Source organism: Phlebotomus argentipes, unplaced genomic scaffold, assembly GCF_947086385.1.
Source record: "Phlebotomus argentipes unplaced genomic scaffold, Phlebotomus argentipes genome assembly contig_15, whole genome shotgun sequence".
NCBI lineage: Eukaryota > Metazoa > Arthropoda > Insecta > Diptera > Psychodidae > Phlebotomus > Phlebotomus argentipes.
This window is the reverse complement of record NW_026776181.1, coordinates 12,272,926-12,286,198: the sequence shown is the minus strand read 5'-3', so window position 1 is coordinate 12,286,198 and position 13,273 is coordinate 12,272,926. Positions and strand designations below refer to the sequence as shown.

Genomic DNA, 13,273 nt, shown 5'->3' with positions numbered 1-13,273 from the left:
GGTTCACTGCCATAACACTGTTTTTATTATTTCTCCAGAAGAATTCTCAGCTGAAAACTTCTCTGTGGAAGTATCAGAACTTCAACTGATGTTCCGTCGAACGTCCATAAATTGTCCTACGTTTAGTATTCATTGGGTGCCATTTGTTGGGTCGATCAGTCGTTCATCTTCGTGGATTCTAATCTCAAAACGAGTCGCAAAGTCTTGCTATCTTGCCAAAGATTTCACGTGCGTGATATATAGTTCCTCTTGTTGAATCCTAACTAGTAATATGATGGATTAAGTGAGTGCTTCATTCCTTCTCTGCTGCTTCTCAATAATTTCCGATTTTTTGGGCGAAAGTGAATTGCGTGTTCCCAATTTTCATGACGCGCGTTACATAATATTTGCAAGGCAATATAGGTGAGAAAAAAGCAACATAAGCCACAAAAACCCATATGTTTGCGTCATATGACTGTGGGGCACACTTTTTATGCTGATCGGTGTTGGTGTTGCAGGACTTGGGGGCTTGTCAGGAGGGATGACATCGAATCCGTCAACGCCGCTGAGCCAGCGCCGCGTGCACGCAAACGGAGCCGCGGGAGGGTTGAGGGGCTCGCGTATTCCGCAGCTGACGTCGCCCCAGCCGTTCCGACGTTCCGTGTCGTTGCGCTTGCGTGGCAGCAAGAGCACGTCGAGCAGCAACTTCGCCTCGCCAACTTCTCCGCCGAAGCCATTTCACATGAGCCGTCCATTGGAGCGCGCTCAGCTCTCGGGGAAAGCGCCACCTTCCACCACGGAGTCGGTCAGCAGCGATGCCAAGGAGGCCCCCGCCGCGGGGCCCTCCTGCAACCACCACCACTACCAGTTCTGCGACGGACACAGGCCGAGCCAGCTTCAGTCGCCCTCAGAAGTCCCCGCGGGCAGTTTCGGTGCCACGAAACGCGACCATGGCTTGGTGAGTTCGGGCCGCAGCGCCTCAAATTGCGCAAATTGTCCCACAAAAGTGCCGTCCGGAAGTTGATGAGAGATTACGTAGAGCAGATAGTGTAAAATGTGCCGCAATTCCCATCCTTTCTTCGTCCGCGAAGACGTATAGTGTGAGTTCTGTGCACTCCTCAACATGCTGAATCAGGACCATGTTAAGTTGAAAGTGTTCAGAAGGAAATGGATGCAAAAGTTCGAGGTGAATGGATCGATAGTGGCGTGAAAAGGACATGAATCTATGAATTATGCACCAACAGCAAATATATTGCGAAGTCCCGCCTTTTCGCATCCCATTCGCGGGATTCCGGGAACGAATTTGACCATTAGACGGAGCAAAAAAAGAGAATCTCATTTCATGAACGTAGATGTAACACGCAACATCAATACTTTTAGTGTCAGCGACTTTTGTTCTACTGAGCGTGAAAATAATTGGGTTGTTTCTCTCCACTTCGCAGTCATTGAATCTAAACAATTCGGCACCATCAACTTCTGCGGGAAAGTCGCCACTGACGCCGCAGACGCCAAAGACTCCATCTGGAGCCGGAAAGACGCCAAAGACTCCGCCTGTGACCCCTGACCTCTATCCAAATGGCTACTACGAGGACGACATGGACTCCGTGCACAGCTACAGCTCCGGACGCTCCACCATGTCCTGCGAGCACGCCTATGTGGCCAGGTGAGTCCGTTCTGACAGTATTCGGAATAAGATTTCCTAAAAATTCAAATAGATTCAAACTTAGAATAGCAAAATGAAAGTAAACGTTTCATTTGACTTTGTATAGTAGAGCTGGAGAGCATTTTTATTCACAAACAAATACTTAATTAGATTAGAATTACCACGAGTTAAGCATGACTCTCAATCTAATTAATCTACGAGTGTTTTCACTGAAAACAATAAAAGCAATTCAATCAGCATGAGATTGGGTGTGCTCGGTGTGCTGTAGTTTTCACAAAGTGTTGTTTTTTACTGCCTTTAAAGTGTACAATCGTAAAGAGTTATGAAGTGTTAACACAACACTAAACAATGTCCTATGTGCTTTCGCAGAAATGGGACAACATTCAGCGGAAGGAGGATGAAATATGTGGTGCACTGCTCCAGTTATGCAGGAGCAACAGGAGAGGATTACTTGACGCCCACGCAGCGTGCACAGCGTCAAATTAGACGCCTCCGCGAAATGCTGTTGCAGGCAAAGTTAGATCTTGAGCAGAAAGACAGTGAAATTCTGCGCCTGACAAAGGAAGTTGTGGAACTGAGGCTCTTCAAGGCGTCTCTGAGCTCTCCGGAGGATCGGTCAAACTCCAGTGATGCCGTAACAGTGCGTGAAAACACCGCGAATGACCTGCAGACGTCAACAGATGTGTCTCCCATTGTGGATATGGTGGATGAGTGTGGCGCAGTATCGAAATTGAGTCCGCGACATCAGCTTTTGCAGGCAAATCATGTGCAAATGATGGAGAAATTGTGTCAATCCGAGATGCAGAGCTCATTTGCTGATTCTGGTCACTTTGAGGATATGACAACGTCGTCATTCCACTCGAAAGACTCATTTGTGCAGACGCAGGATCAGGCGAGCGGCTCGGACTACACGGAGGCCGATCGGCAGGAGTTGATTGACATCTACGAGCGTCGCATTGAGGAGCTCATTCGACAACATGACAGCGAGAAGCAGGACATCAAGATGACGCAGAATGATCGCGTGGAGGCTCTGCTGCAGAAGATGTCGGAGAGCAATGCACGATTCACAGATCTTGTGCCGGACTACGAGCAGGCGAAGGAGCGCATCAGGGAGCTGGAGAAGGAGCTCGAGGTGCTGCAGGCGAAGTTGCGTGAGCAGGAAGACAAGCAGAATAAGATGTACCTGCACATGTATGCAAAGGGACAGGAAGCGGAGAGACTCAGTCATGCGGATCAGGTGAGGGGAGAAAGACGATGGGCAAAAGGAGAATCTGAACCACTGGTTTTTTTTCCCTCTTCTAATTTGCGCAAGGTGATGGAATTCGCCAGGCAGGCGCCCAAGCGTGTCTCAGTTCCGGAGCTCTTACAGCAATTGCAAGTGACTCAAGACGAATTGGAAAATATCAAGGTAATTTCATTCAACTATGCCCATTTTTCAGACCACGGAGCTTCTCTTTCACTTCACACCTCGATCGATCATACTTTTCGGTGTGTGTAAGATTGCTTAACATTACTAAATCACATTTGGGCATTAAGTGATCTTTCTCCTCTTTCCATATACAATCAGTTTCACGTTTTCTCTCTCTCAAAATAGGAGATCTAGAGAGTCACGCCTCTCCTTGAGGTCGTGCGTACAGAACTTTGCTTTGTTGTTAATACGGTCATGGCCAAAACAGTGCTTTTACTTAAGACAATTCCTACAGATATTCAGTCTCACCAAAGAAACCAATCTCTATTGCATTTCCTTTGTACTTTATTTCAATATTATCCCTAGATTTAAAGTTGAATACCCGTTGAAATCATATGAGCCCTTATTTAGGTATTACATTCACTAAAAGTTTACATTATGTCGATGTTTTAACCTGTTATATCGCTTATACTCATTCACATACATTCCTGCTAATTTGGGTGTAAATTTTCTGCCCTAATCTATATTTGTGGTTTCCCTTAACAACTAAGTAAATGTGTACAATTGTAATCTTCATTAGGATACAAGCTATCATCCCGAATGTGGCAGTTCCCAAATCCTGTTAAGCGCTAAAGAAGCGATTTCATTGTGGCTCCTTGGCGCAAGGAAGGTTTGTAGCATAACTCTTTAGACAATGAGCTCATTTATTTATCTGACCTTTATGATTTTGATTTTTATAACATTCAGATTTTGGGAACTTTTGCATTTTCGTTGCTTCTTTCTCATGCTTTGTTTTGTTAATAAATCACATTAATTTATTGTTTCTTGTTGAGGAAAAGAGCTGAAATGTTGGTGTTAATGCAATGTTTGTGTGTACTTTCCAGACTATGTATCGTCGCTTGATTGATGCACAACAATCGAAGAATAAGGTTGATCCTGAAGTGACGCTGCAATTTCTCAAAAGTGCAATTTATTATTTTCTTACGGACAAGGAGAATTCGCAGGGGCATTTGAATGCAATTGAAAGTATTTTGGGATTCTCTGATCTCGAGAAATCCAACATTGATAAGGCTAGATCTAACAAGTGATTTTTTTTACATTCTCTTTACATTGATATCCTATTTATTGTGGTTATGTATCCTTATTTGATTGCAAAAGACATTTTTTTTCGTATCCAGTGATATTCCATATTACACTATTAGACTGCTTCTGTAAATTAGTCTAGAGAACATTCGACATAACGAAGTAAAAGATAGATTTACTGAATAACACAATATGTGATTTATGAAGTCGTCAGTAATATTGAATTTATGAAATGAGCTGTAATAGACAAAACCGAAGCTACGTCCATAGAATAATTTATCACTTTAGTTTCGACAAATTGATTCGGCCGCCGGTGCCTGTAAAGCTGTAACTGTACAACAAATGCGAAAAGATTATTTTGGGAAAAGACATGATATTGTGAATGCATTTAAGATTATTATTTTAAGAATGATAACTTACATCACACCTCCGATGAAGATAAGCACTCTTAAGCAAAATCTCTATATTTAATTGTTTTTTTGGTGTTGTTAGATATGTTGGGACGCTAAATAAATTGTTGAAAATGAACACAATTACTTTTTATCTACAAGTGGAAAAAATATGTAACTCGAAGGCGGTTTTGGGTAAAAATTGAAATTGAGATTCTTGGATCGGCCGCTTTATGTTAACAGAGCGCTGCTGTAGTGCAAATTGGCAGCACTGCTGAAAGTGATAGATCAGCTGTTTATAAACAATTTGTGTTTTTTCTCACGTGCATTTTTCTTCCCTTTTCCTCAATGAAAACCCGTGAAATTCTTACCCTCCAATTCGGGAATTATGCCAATTACGTGGGAACGCACTTCTGGAACATTCAGGTTATACATTTTCGTAGAAAACTACCTGTTTTTTCTGACATTTGTTTCGCGTAGGAAGCCGGATTCCAATATGAACCCGGAGCGACTGTCTCTGAGGTGAATCACGATGTGCTGTTCCGAGAGGGACAGAACCATCGTGGGGATGTCACCTACACACCCAGGATGCTGAGCATGGATCTCAAAGGCGCTCTGGCGCACTTGTCAGAGGACGGAGATCTCTATGATGATGAATCAGCCGAAAAGGTGCGGTCTGGAAATTCGGAAGCTCTCACTCCGCAGATTCCATGGAATTCCCAGAATATTGAAATCGTGCAAGCGCCTGTGACAGAAAAACCAGCTTATCAGAAGGATTTACAGACGAGTGGTGGAGCTTCTCAAGACTACAATTTCCAATCTACTGTAAAATCCTGGACAGACTTTATGTACAGTCGCTATCATCCGCGGAGTTTGAATGTTATCCAAGAGTACAGTCACTCTGACGAGGAGAACACATTTGATACCTTTACGAATGGACGTGAATTGTGGAAGAGTGGATCTTTTGACGAGGACTTTTGTGATAAGATCCGTCAGTACATCGAGGAGTGCGACAATTGTCAGGGATTCCAGGTTCTCTTTGACTGCATTGACGGATTCTCTGGACTCTCGGCCAAGTGTTTCGAAGAATTGAGCGATGAGTACGGCAAGAGTATTCTGGCTTATCCTCTCATTCCTCCTCACATGAGAAACTTCAAGAACGCCGATACCATAATGAGTTGCTCAATTCGAGTCGTAAACATTGCATTGAGTTTCGTCTCGCTGATTGAGAGTACTTCGCTGTTCGTTCCACTTTCGACGATGGCTCAAGGATGGAGAAATGTGGCTGCAAGTAGACAATTTCCCAATGTATCATACAATCCGGAGAACGCTTATCAAACATCTGCAATTCTGGCCACATTCCTGGATACGCTTACGCTCAAGTATCGAGCGAAGGACATTCTTCAGCCACTGGTTTTGTCAGAGTTTTGTGCCGATCTCAATGCCTATGGATGGAAAATGTGTGCTGCAGATTTGGGTGAGTTAGAAAAAAAAAATGTTGGCAGTAAATTCGGGTTTTGATAAAAGCATTTCGTCAAGTTTGATAACTTGGATAATCGATCGTTTTCTGGAAAAATTTTATTCACTTTCCATACTGATTCTATTCCATTATCCACCGCACGCCATTTGTAATCTATTCATCGTGCCGTGTAAAAGCGTCGGTCCTTATTTGTTGGTTTTGTGTAAGAGTTCTTCGTGTAAAATGAACGTACAATCGCAAGTTAATACAAATGTAAACTGCACTAAATTGTCTGGATCTGTGGCCCAAGTTTGTGAATATTTGGGTGAGTAGAAGGAAAAGGTTCAAGAGTTGAATTTTTTGTATTTCATTGCCGGACTTTTCTTGCAGGTTATGCCGTCGACATGATCCTCTTTCAGCGCAACATCTATCCTATTGCGGACTTCGAGAGCACCACGATGTACAACATGCCAATGTTCCGGCTGAAGAAGAAAAGCATAGCTGACTGGATTGCTGATACTTTGACTCATGTGAAGAAGTGGCTGCTCGAGAAGAGACTCATTAGGTTTTCTTTGCTGATTGAAGATGCAAAGACGAAGAAGAAACTCGAGCGTTGGGACTTCGCTATGAATGACAATCCAGCAAATCGAGAGCTGAAGTCTGTGAAACGAATTCACATTGAGATGAGCCAGGTGATGAGGCAAATCATGGCGAGTGTCACCATTCTTCCTGTGCTGGAGGATGAATGCACATTCCACATGACCGTACTTTGCATTCCGGGCACAGTTTTTCCACCGGGTTGGACAACAACGATTGATGACTCTATCAGTAATGCCGAGGATATCCAGTTCAGGTCGATTGAAACAGGCTTTCATGCAGTTGCAGGATCAGTTCACTTCTCCAAGCCTTCCAACTCCAATCGTTCTTAGTTGCCTTGGATCCTGTCTCGAAAATTTACTGCGATGTTTTCCATATCGCCTACATTGAAGTCATATTTCAGATTAAATCAGCTTATACTCGAATAAGCTTTCAAAAGGATCATTATGTAATGAAATTTGAGTCGTTTTGATAAAATAAATACATTTCTATTTCCGAGAATCTTAATCAAGGTTTTTCTCGTCAGTTCGAATGTTTATTGAGATGTTTATACTTCAATTTCTCTGTTCGTCAGGCTTTCCATTTGATGCGCAGATTCCTGATGTTTCTGATGGATTAAATGATCTGCAGACGAAGCCAATCTTCACGCACTTAACTCCGAACAGTGAAATATCCCGTGGACAAATAATGAAGACTATGATTCGTGGTGTGCACAGATCACAAATCGCCTCAACGGATGCACGAGGATCTCACCAATCAGCGGATTTATCGTTCTTCCCTTACGGCGAAGCTTCCTTCAAGTTGCAAAGGTACTTGGAGAGTCTCAAATGTGCCAATTCCGTGCCTGTAATGACTTACCAGACGCCAATGCCGGTGAAAGTGCCTTATCCTGACGAGATTTTCTCCAAGAACATCAATGTTTCCGGTTACGAGAGTCATTATATGAGGGAAGAAGGCGTCAGAGTGTCTTCAATTCCTGTTCTGGCCGCTGTGTCTGCCACGAAGCATCTCATGGGCACAATCGACAGCCTCCACGCGGAGGCGGAGAAGGTAAAGCTGTCCAAAGTGTGTCGTTTCAGGGAGACTGGACTGGAAGCTGATGAGTATGGTGAGGTTCTGCACAAATTACTGGACTTTCGCGATCTCTATGACGATCACGTTCAATTGTAGACAATTTACTAATCAAACACGTCTGAAAGGTCTGAAATAAATATAGCATGCGAAGGAAGTTATGTTATAGCGATGCTCATCAAATTTTATGATGAATTCATAGGCGATGAAATTTGTGTGGTGTGAAGAGGAGGAAAATTAATTTACATTGAGTGTCTTAGAAGGCTTTTGTAAAGAAATGAGTATCTCATTGTATATTTTCCATAAATGCGCCTCAAAGTGTATTTCTCCCTGTCTAATTTCCATATTACCACACATAAACGCGTCTACGAGCTTCGGAGGGCGAAAGTGCGAGGGTGAAATTGAATTTATGACACGATAAAATTAATAAACGCCTTCCTCTCGTCTTCTCACCACTGCGACAGATATTTGGCCTTTTTTTCGCCCTTGCAATTGTCAGGCGGCGTATTAGAATATTTCTGCTCAGTTTTGCGTGGAGAAATTGTGCCGTAGAAATTCTATAGTAGCGAAATTGAAGAGGAAGCCTATTCGGCACAAGCTAATTCAATTTGCCTGTCTCAGAAGAGGCAATTTCCTAAGGCTCACAATGTCTCACATACAATTTGTATGCGAATGTTGAGGAATTTTAGTTGCAACTTTCCTTCACACAAGGGGTAAATAATTGTGCCGCTCGCGATTTATTTGAGTGTCTCGACTTTTAAACTTGTGCCTTTAAATTTTCACTGTTTTTTTTTTCAATCTAAGCACTATTTTTCAACATTCGTGCTTTTGCTTGGAGTATTATATATATATTCTCTGCATTTTTCATATCACTTTTTGGCGTGAATTCTCAAGGTTTGCTTTGATAATGTCTATGAGAAGGAATCTATAGCAAGATGTATGTAGCTAAGAATTCAACGTTATTATCTTGAGCTGAGATTCATTTTTTTCATTATGAGTTAAATTTGCTGAGACGCACTGTTTGTGCTTGGCAGCAAAAAACTGGTGATATCCTATATGTGTGTATGGATATTAGCATAAGTTCCGGTGTGACGTTGTTGACGACAATAACATCCAAGTTTCTAATCCACCCTCGATGTTTCCCTTCTGCTTTTGACGCCACACAATTGATGACAACGAAGAGATTATACAATTTGTTTCGATGCGCGCCACAATCTAAACTCAAAATAACCATGGGAGGAAGGGAGAAAGAATATGGATATGTAGATATCCGCACAAGCTCTTACACATACACGGTCATTAAGTCAAATGTTCTCCATTCATTTTGCCAGATGCACCCACACCATTTTTGCTATGATGTTGCCACCAGTTTGGATATTACACAGAGATTCGAAGCTCCAAATGCGGAGGAAGGGCGAGAGATCCATCTCGCTGAATGCATTTCGCTCATCGCGCTTGAAGAGAAGAGCATTGTGCGTCTAAGAGGGCTTCTGATTGGGGGTGGGAATGCGCAGAGGGCTTGATGATGTGCCAAGCCACCATTTTTTTTTATCTCACACGAGTTTGAAGAAATTTTACAGTTGAAAGCTTGCTCAAACTCTGCGACGGAGAAGAGCAAATTAATTGACGCAGAAACGATGTTTGCAAAGGAGGAGTTTTAAAGTTCGTCCCTGATTTGTCTTCCCCATAGATGCTGCATTGAATTTGACATGTTGGTGTTTCTGACACTTATCCAAGCCCACAGGGAAATAGCAATTTGGTCTGACCACGCGTCAGATATTCTCTGAACTCCGCTCTTAACCCTTTCAAAACTATGCTATGTGTGTATATAACGCAGACCACAAGGATGAAAAATATGGTGATTATTTCCAAATGACAGCATGTGTTTTGCTCGCAAATTTTGAAATGCATAAAATCTATTCATTCAGTTGACTAATTAATGAGTTGATCAACTGAATTAAATAGGAACTATGCGATCCGATTTTGCTTGATGCTGCGAGTAAAGATTTGCAAAGGATAGAAAACATTTGAACTGACCCATTTTCGCAGCTAGTGCAGTCCGAAAAATCTGTGAAATGCATTTCATTGTGATTCACAATGGCTGCGAAGCTCGGGTGGCAAACAGTGTGGCAACTAAATGGCCAACCACTAAATTCAGTGTTTCACTTGTCTGTTGTAATACAAAATCTACTACACGCTTCCGTGAATTGCACACGATTCGAGGTACATTCGCAGTGCTAGTGTGCAAGGTTTGTGTGCTCCTGAAGGGGCGACCGGGCGGCGAGTGGGTGGCCGGACGCCTCACAGTTTGCAATAATCGATTTGACCGTGTCTCTCTGTGCGGTAGTTTCCTGGAGGTGGAATGGTTTTCGGTGGGTGGCGGAAGGTGGTGAGACAGGGAGCGATGCGTAGTTCAAAAGGGGTTTGAATACACGATGGGGATAAATTGACGGCGTTTGGGGTTTGCTGCACTGAGTGACCAACATCACCATAAACCCCCGATGAAGCTCTGAGTGTGGGTAGCTTGGGTGATTATTTAGTGTGCCTAACATGAGGAGGTCGATGTGTTAAATTAAATGTGCAAATGCAATTATGGCCGCAACAGATTCGAAAATTCCTGGGTGGGAATTGTTCCTCATGGCACTTGTAGTGGGTATGAGACTTTTCCAAGTTTGGGGACATCCACATGAGCAGATATGTGCTATCGAACAATCTCGTCTGCTCTCGTCGATATGTGATAAGGGTAATACTGTGATCTGGCGGATTATTTCCTCTGTTTCGCATACAGTTGTCCAAATTACCACTTTCGGTTTGAATTGGCTCAACACTCCATTTGTGAGTGTTTTTTTTCCATTTGCTGAAATTACCGGCGATCAATTAAAATATCAGAGAAATTACTCAATTGTCGGTTTTAATCTTTAAATGCTACATTGGTTCAAAAATGACAAAGTACTCACGGCAAATAAACCACTAATGCTATATACAAACACAACACGTTAATTATGCTTACATTTTTGTTTTTTATCAATTACAACCTTAATTCAAATGAAATTATGCTTTCAGTACAATAGTTCTATGATCAGAACAAAACAGACAATTGATAGTAAACTGTCAACCGCATTGAATGGGAAACCTTTCCCTTTTCCACTCCATTTGAAATCCACTTTAGTCCTGACTAGAGAGTTCCGAATACAGTTCCATCTCGAGTCGTTTTTACTTAATATGGAAGAATTATTCTTCAATATAGGAAGCGCGAGTGAAAAGGGCTTCCTTTGCATATAAATTCTACAAGATATGGATAACAGCACAGCATTCGGAGGATTTTGCTATATTCTAGTGTTATTTTGTGTGGGTGTATTTGCAATGCCACCGAGCCAAGGAAGATAGAATGTGGACAGTGTGGAGGGGGTGATTTTGGACGATATAATTTTTTGCATGGAGTGGTATTTTATTAAAGTCTGGGGGGAAATCTTTCATCTGGAGCGACTGTGCAGCTTTGGTATGGGGTGAGTTTTGTTGTTGTGTGGTTTCATCAAATTCTATTTTATATGTAAATAGCCAGTTCTGGGTTGGTGGTGAATTGAAGGGTAAAGATTCGAAGCTAAATTGAAAATTGATAAGTGGAAAATCGAAATGTTCAAATATTTCCCTTTTTCACTTCGCATCGTATCACATATATACAGTATGTACACATTTCTAGGAAAGTGAACTTCCTTATACTAAAAAATATTAAAATTGAAGTCATACAATAATCTGCAGCTTTTCGGAAACCAGCGGGAAGAATATGTTAGAAAAAAGAGTAATTATTTTAAATATTTTTCATTTTCTATTGTTTTCCTTATCAAAAGAAAGATGTAACATTGTAGAGCATAAAGTCTAAATTTTGATCATTCCAAAGTACAAAAACTCAGAATCAATAATTCTACGATAATGATTTTATTTGTCATTTCCTGTTTTGCTAATAGACCTAAACAGGTGATTAAAAAAAAGTGCACTATTTGCCCTATTGTTAATGGTATGTAGAAATTTTACACCACTGGGAATGGAATTTGTGTTGTTCGTTAATTTCGTTTGGCAGTTCACGGGAGTTTGATTGTCCTGTCAAAAATCCCCACGGACGATGCCAAACAATTGATAATGGGGTGCCTCCTCGTGCCTCGCGCGTTGCCAATTTATCGTTGTTGAAATTTTATTTTTCACCAGTTGTGATTTCGTATGTCACTACGGGAATACATTAAATAAACTTACGTGATGTAAAAAGCGGTTGCGTTATTATGTGGAATATCTGGTGGGGAAGTGTGTGCGAGTGAACGGAGTGTGCAAGAAAGGGAGGGTGAAGGGATGAAAGGGATGGTGTTTGTAGTTTTTTTTTCATTCTTTCCCCCTATGTCACCCCATCAGTACCATCCCCATGATCTCTGTGAGTGGAGCCTGTGGGATGTGTGTTGAGTGGAGTTCAGATAGTCACTTGGGACTTGATAAATCGTAAATGTTATGTGCGCATATATTTATATATTTTTTCATTCGGTCTCTTTTTTGTTCCTGATTGTGATTAACTGCATGGTACGTGTCGTCATACAAAATTTTGCTACTTTTTGCTTAAATATGCTCACAGACCAAACAAGTTTACTTTATTTCCTCACAAAGAGTCAATTAGTAAATAAGGGATTGAAAACGATTAGATTTTATTTTCCCGAATTTACTTCCTGACGTGTGTAGAATTTTCCCATTCATACAGTAAATTTTAGATCTTCTGAAAGCAGCGTAGAACTGACGATTCAACATAAGCAAGGGGATAATTTCTTGGCAGGGTGAAGATGGAAATCCGCAATAAAAGTTGAGGATTTTTCTTTTACTGTCCCCACTTACTATTGCAATAAACAATAGAATATATAATACACTCTATTTGATGGTAGGATGACTCCCGTTTTGAATGGCTTTGGCAGGGAAGCTCCCGCTGTGTTCTCCGAGTGGATTTTGACTCGAGGATTGTTTGCTGTGTCAAAAGTGGCATGGGAATGATTTCATATGTGATATTTGTCTGAAACAATGAGTAATTCTTGGAGGATGGGCGACACAAAACGAAATGAATATTGCCACTATTGTTCCCAAGTTCTTCTGGCCCTCTAAAGTGTTTTATTTGATATTTACTATGCAGATGACACTATACATATGGAAATGACTTGCAAAAATAACCCCCAGCATTGGAGATTTGAGTCATCAAGTGCATAGACAAAGCCAAGATAAGCTTGATAAGGTTGCAATTCACGTGATTTTCGCGAGAACAAAGAGACAAACAAGAAGAATTAAGTTTAATTAGAGGCTAATAAAAACCTATGTATAAAATGCTTATTATTTTATCACAATATATCGATTGAACAAGTGTTCTTACATACATAAATTCATTCTCGAATTCATCTCTTTCATGAAATGAAGACAACAAAATGCAGATTAGCTTCTGACATCATTGCTGAAGCAGTGAATTTGAGTTTGGAGTTTCAACCAAAATTTTATCTTTCCTGCTTTTCTATATTTTGATGATTTTCCATGAAACTCCCACTAAAACTTTTATTGTTCTGCACCCTTCGAACTAGAACAGAAAATTCGAAATACGAATACATATA

At 41.3% G+C, this 13,273-nt stretch overlaps 3 protein-coding genes across 4 annotated transcripts; all 3 read left to right on the top strand.

Annotated features, from left to right (window-relative positions):
• Positions 1 to 17: 17 nt before the first annotated feature.
• LOC132263201 (protein quick-to-court) lies at positions 18 to 4,666 on the top strand. 2 transcript variants are annotated; one of them, XM_059762853.1, is made up of 7 exons: positions 18 to 402; positions 498 to 937; positions 1,422 to 1,642; positions 2,012 to 2,879; positions 2,955 to 3,050; positions 3,631 to 3,720; positions 3,935 to 4,666. In XM_059762853.1, the coding sequence occupies exons 2-7, from the start codon at positions 521 to 523 to the stop codon at positions 4,136 to 4,138; spliced, it is 1,896 nt and encodes a 631-aa protein (XP_059618836.1). In that variant the 5' UTR covers positions 18 to 402; positions 498 to 520; the 3' UTR covers positions 4,139 to 4,666. The 2 variants fall into 2 exon arrangements, with proteins under 2 accessions (XP_059618836.1, XP_059618837.1); XM_059762854.1 differs by lacking the exon at positions 3,631 to 3,720.
• Positions 4,667 to 4,813: 147 nt separating this feature from the next.
• LOC132263202 (protein misato) lies at positions 4,814 to 7,870 on the top strand. The gene is made up of 3 exons (XM_059762855.1): positions 4,814 to 4,948; positions 5,003 to 5,999; positions 7,153 to 7,870. The coding sequence occupies exons 1-3, from the start codon at positions 4,871 to 4,873 to the stop codon at positions 7,746 to 7,748; spliced, it is 1,671 nt and encodes a 556-aa protein (XP_059618838.1). The 5' UTR covers positions 4,814 to 4,870; the 3' UTR covers positions 7,749 to 7,870.
• LOC132263203 (uncharacterized) lies at positions 6,126 to 7,072 on the top strand. Its single transcript, XM_059762856.1, has 2 exons — positions 6,126 to 6,306; positions 6,372 to 7,072. The coding sequence occupies exons 1-2, from the start codon at positions 6,225 to 6,227 to the stop codon at positions 6,908 to 6,910; spliced, it is 621 nt and encodes a 206-aa protein (XP_059618839.1). The 5' UTR covers positions 6,126 to 6,224; the 3' UTR covers positions 6,911 to 7,072.
• Positions 7,871 to 13,273: the final 5,403 nt, after the last annotated feature.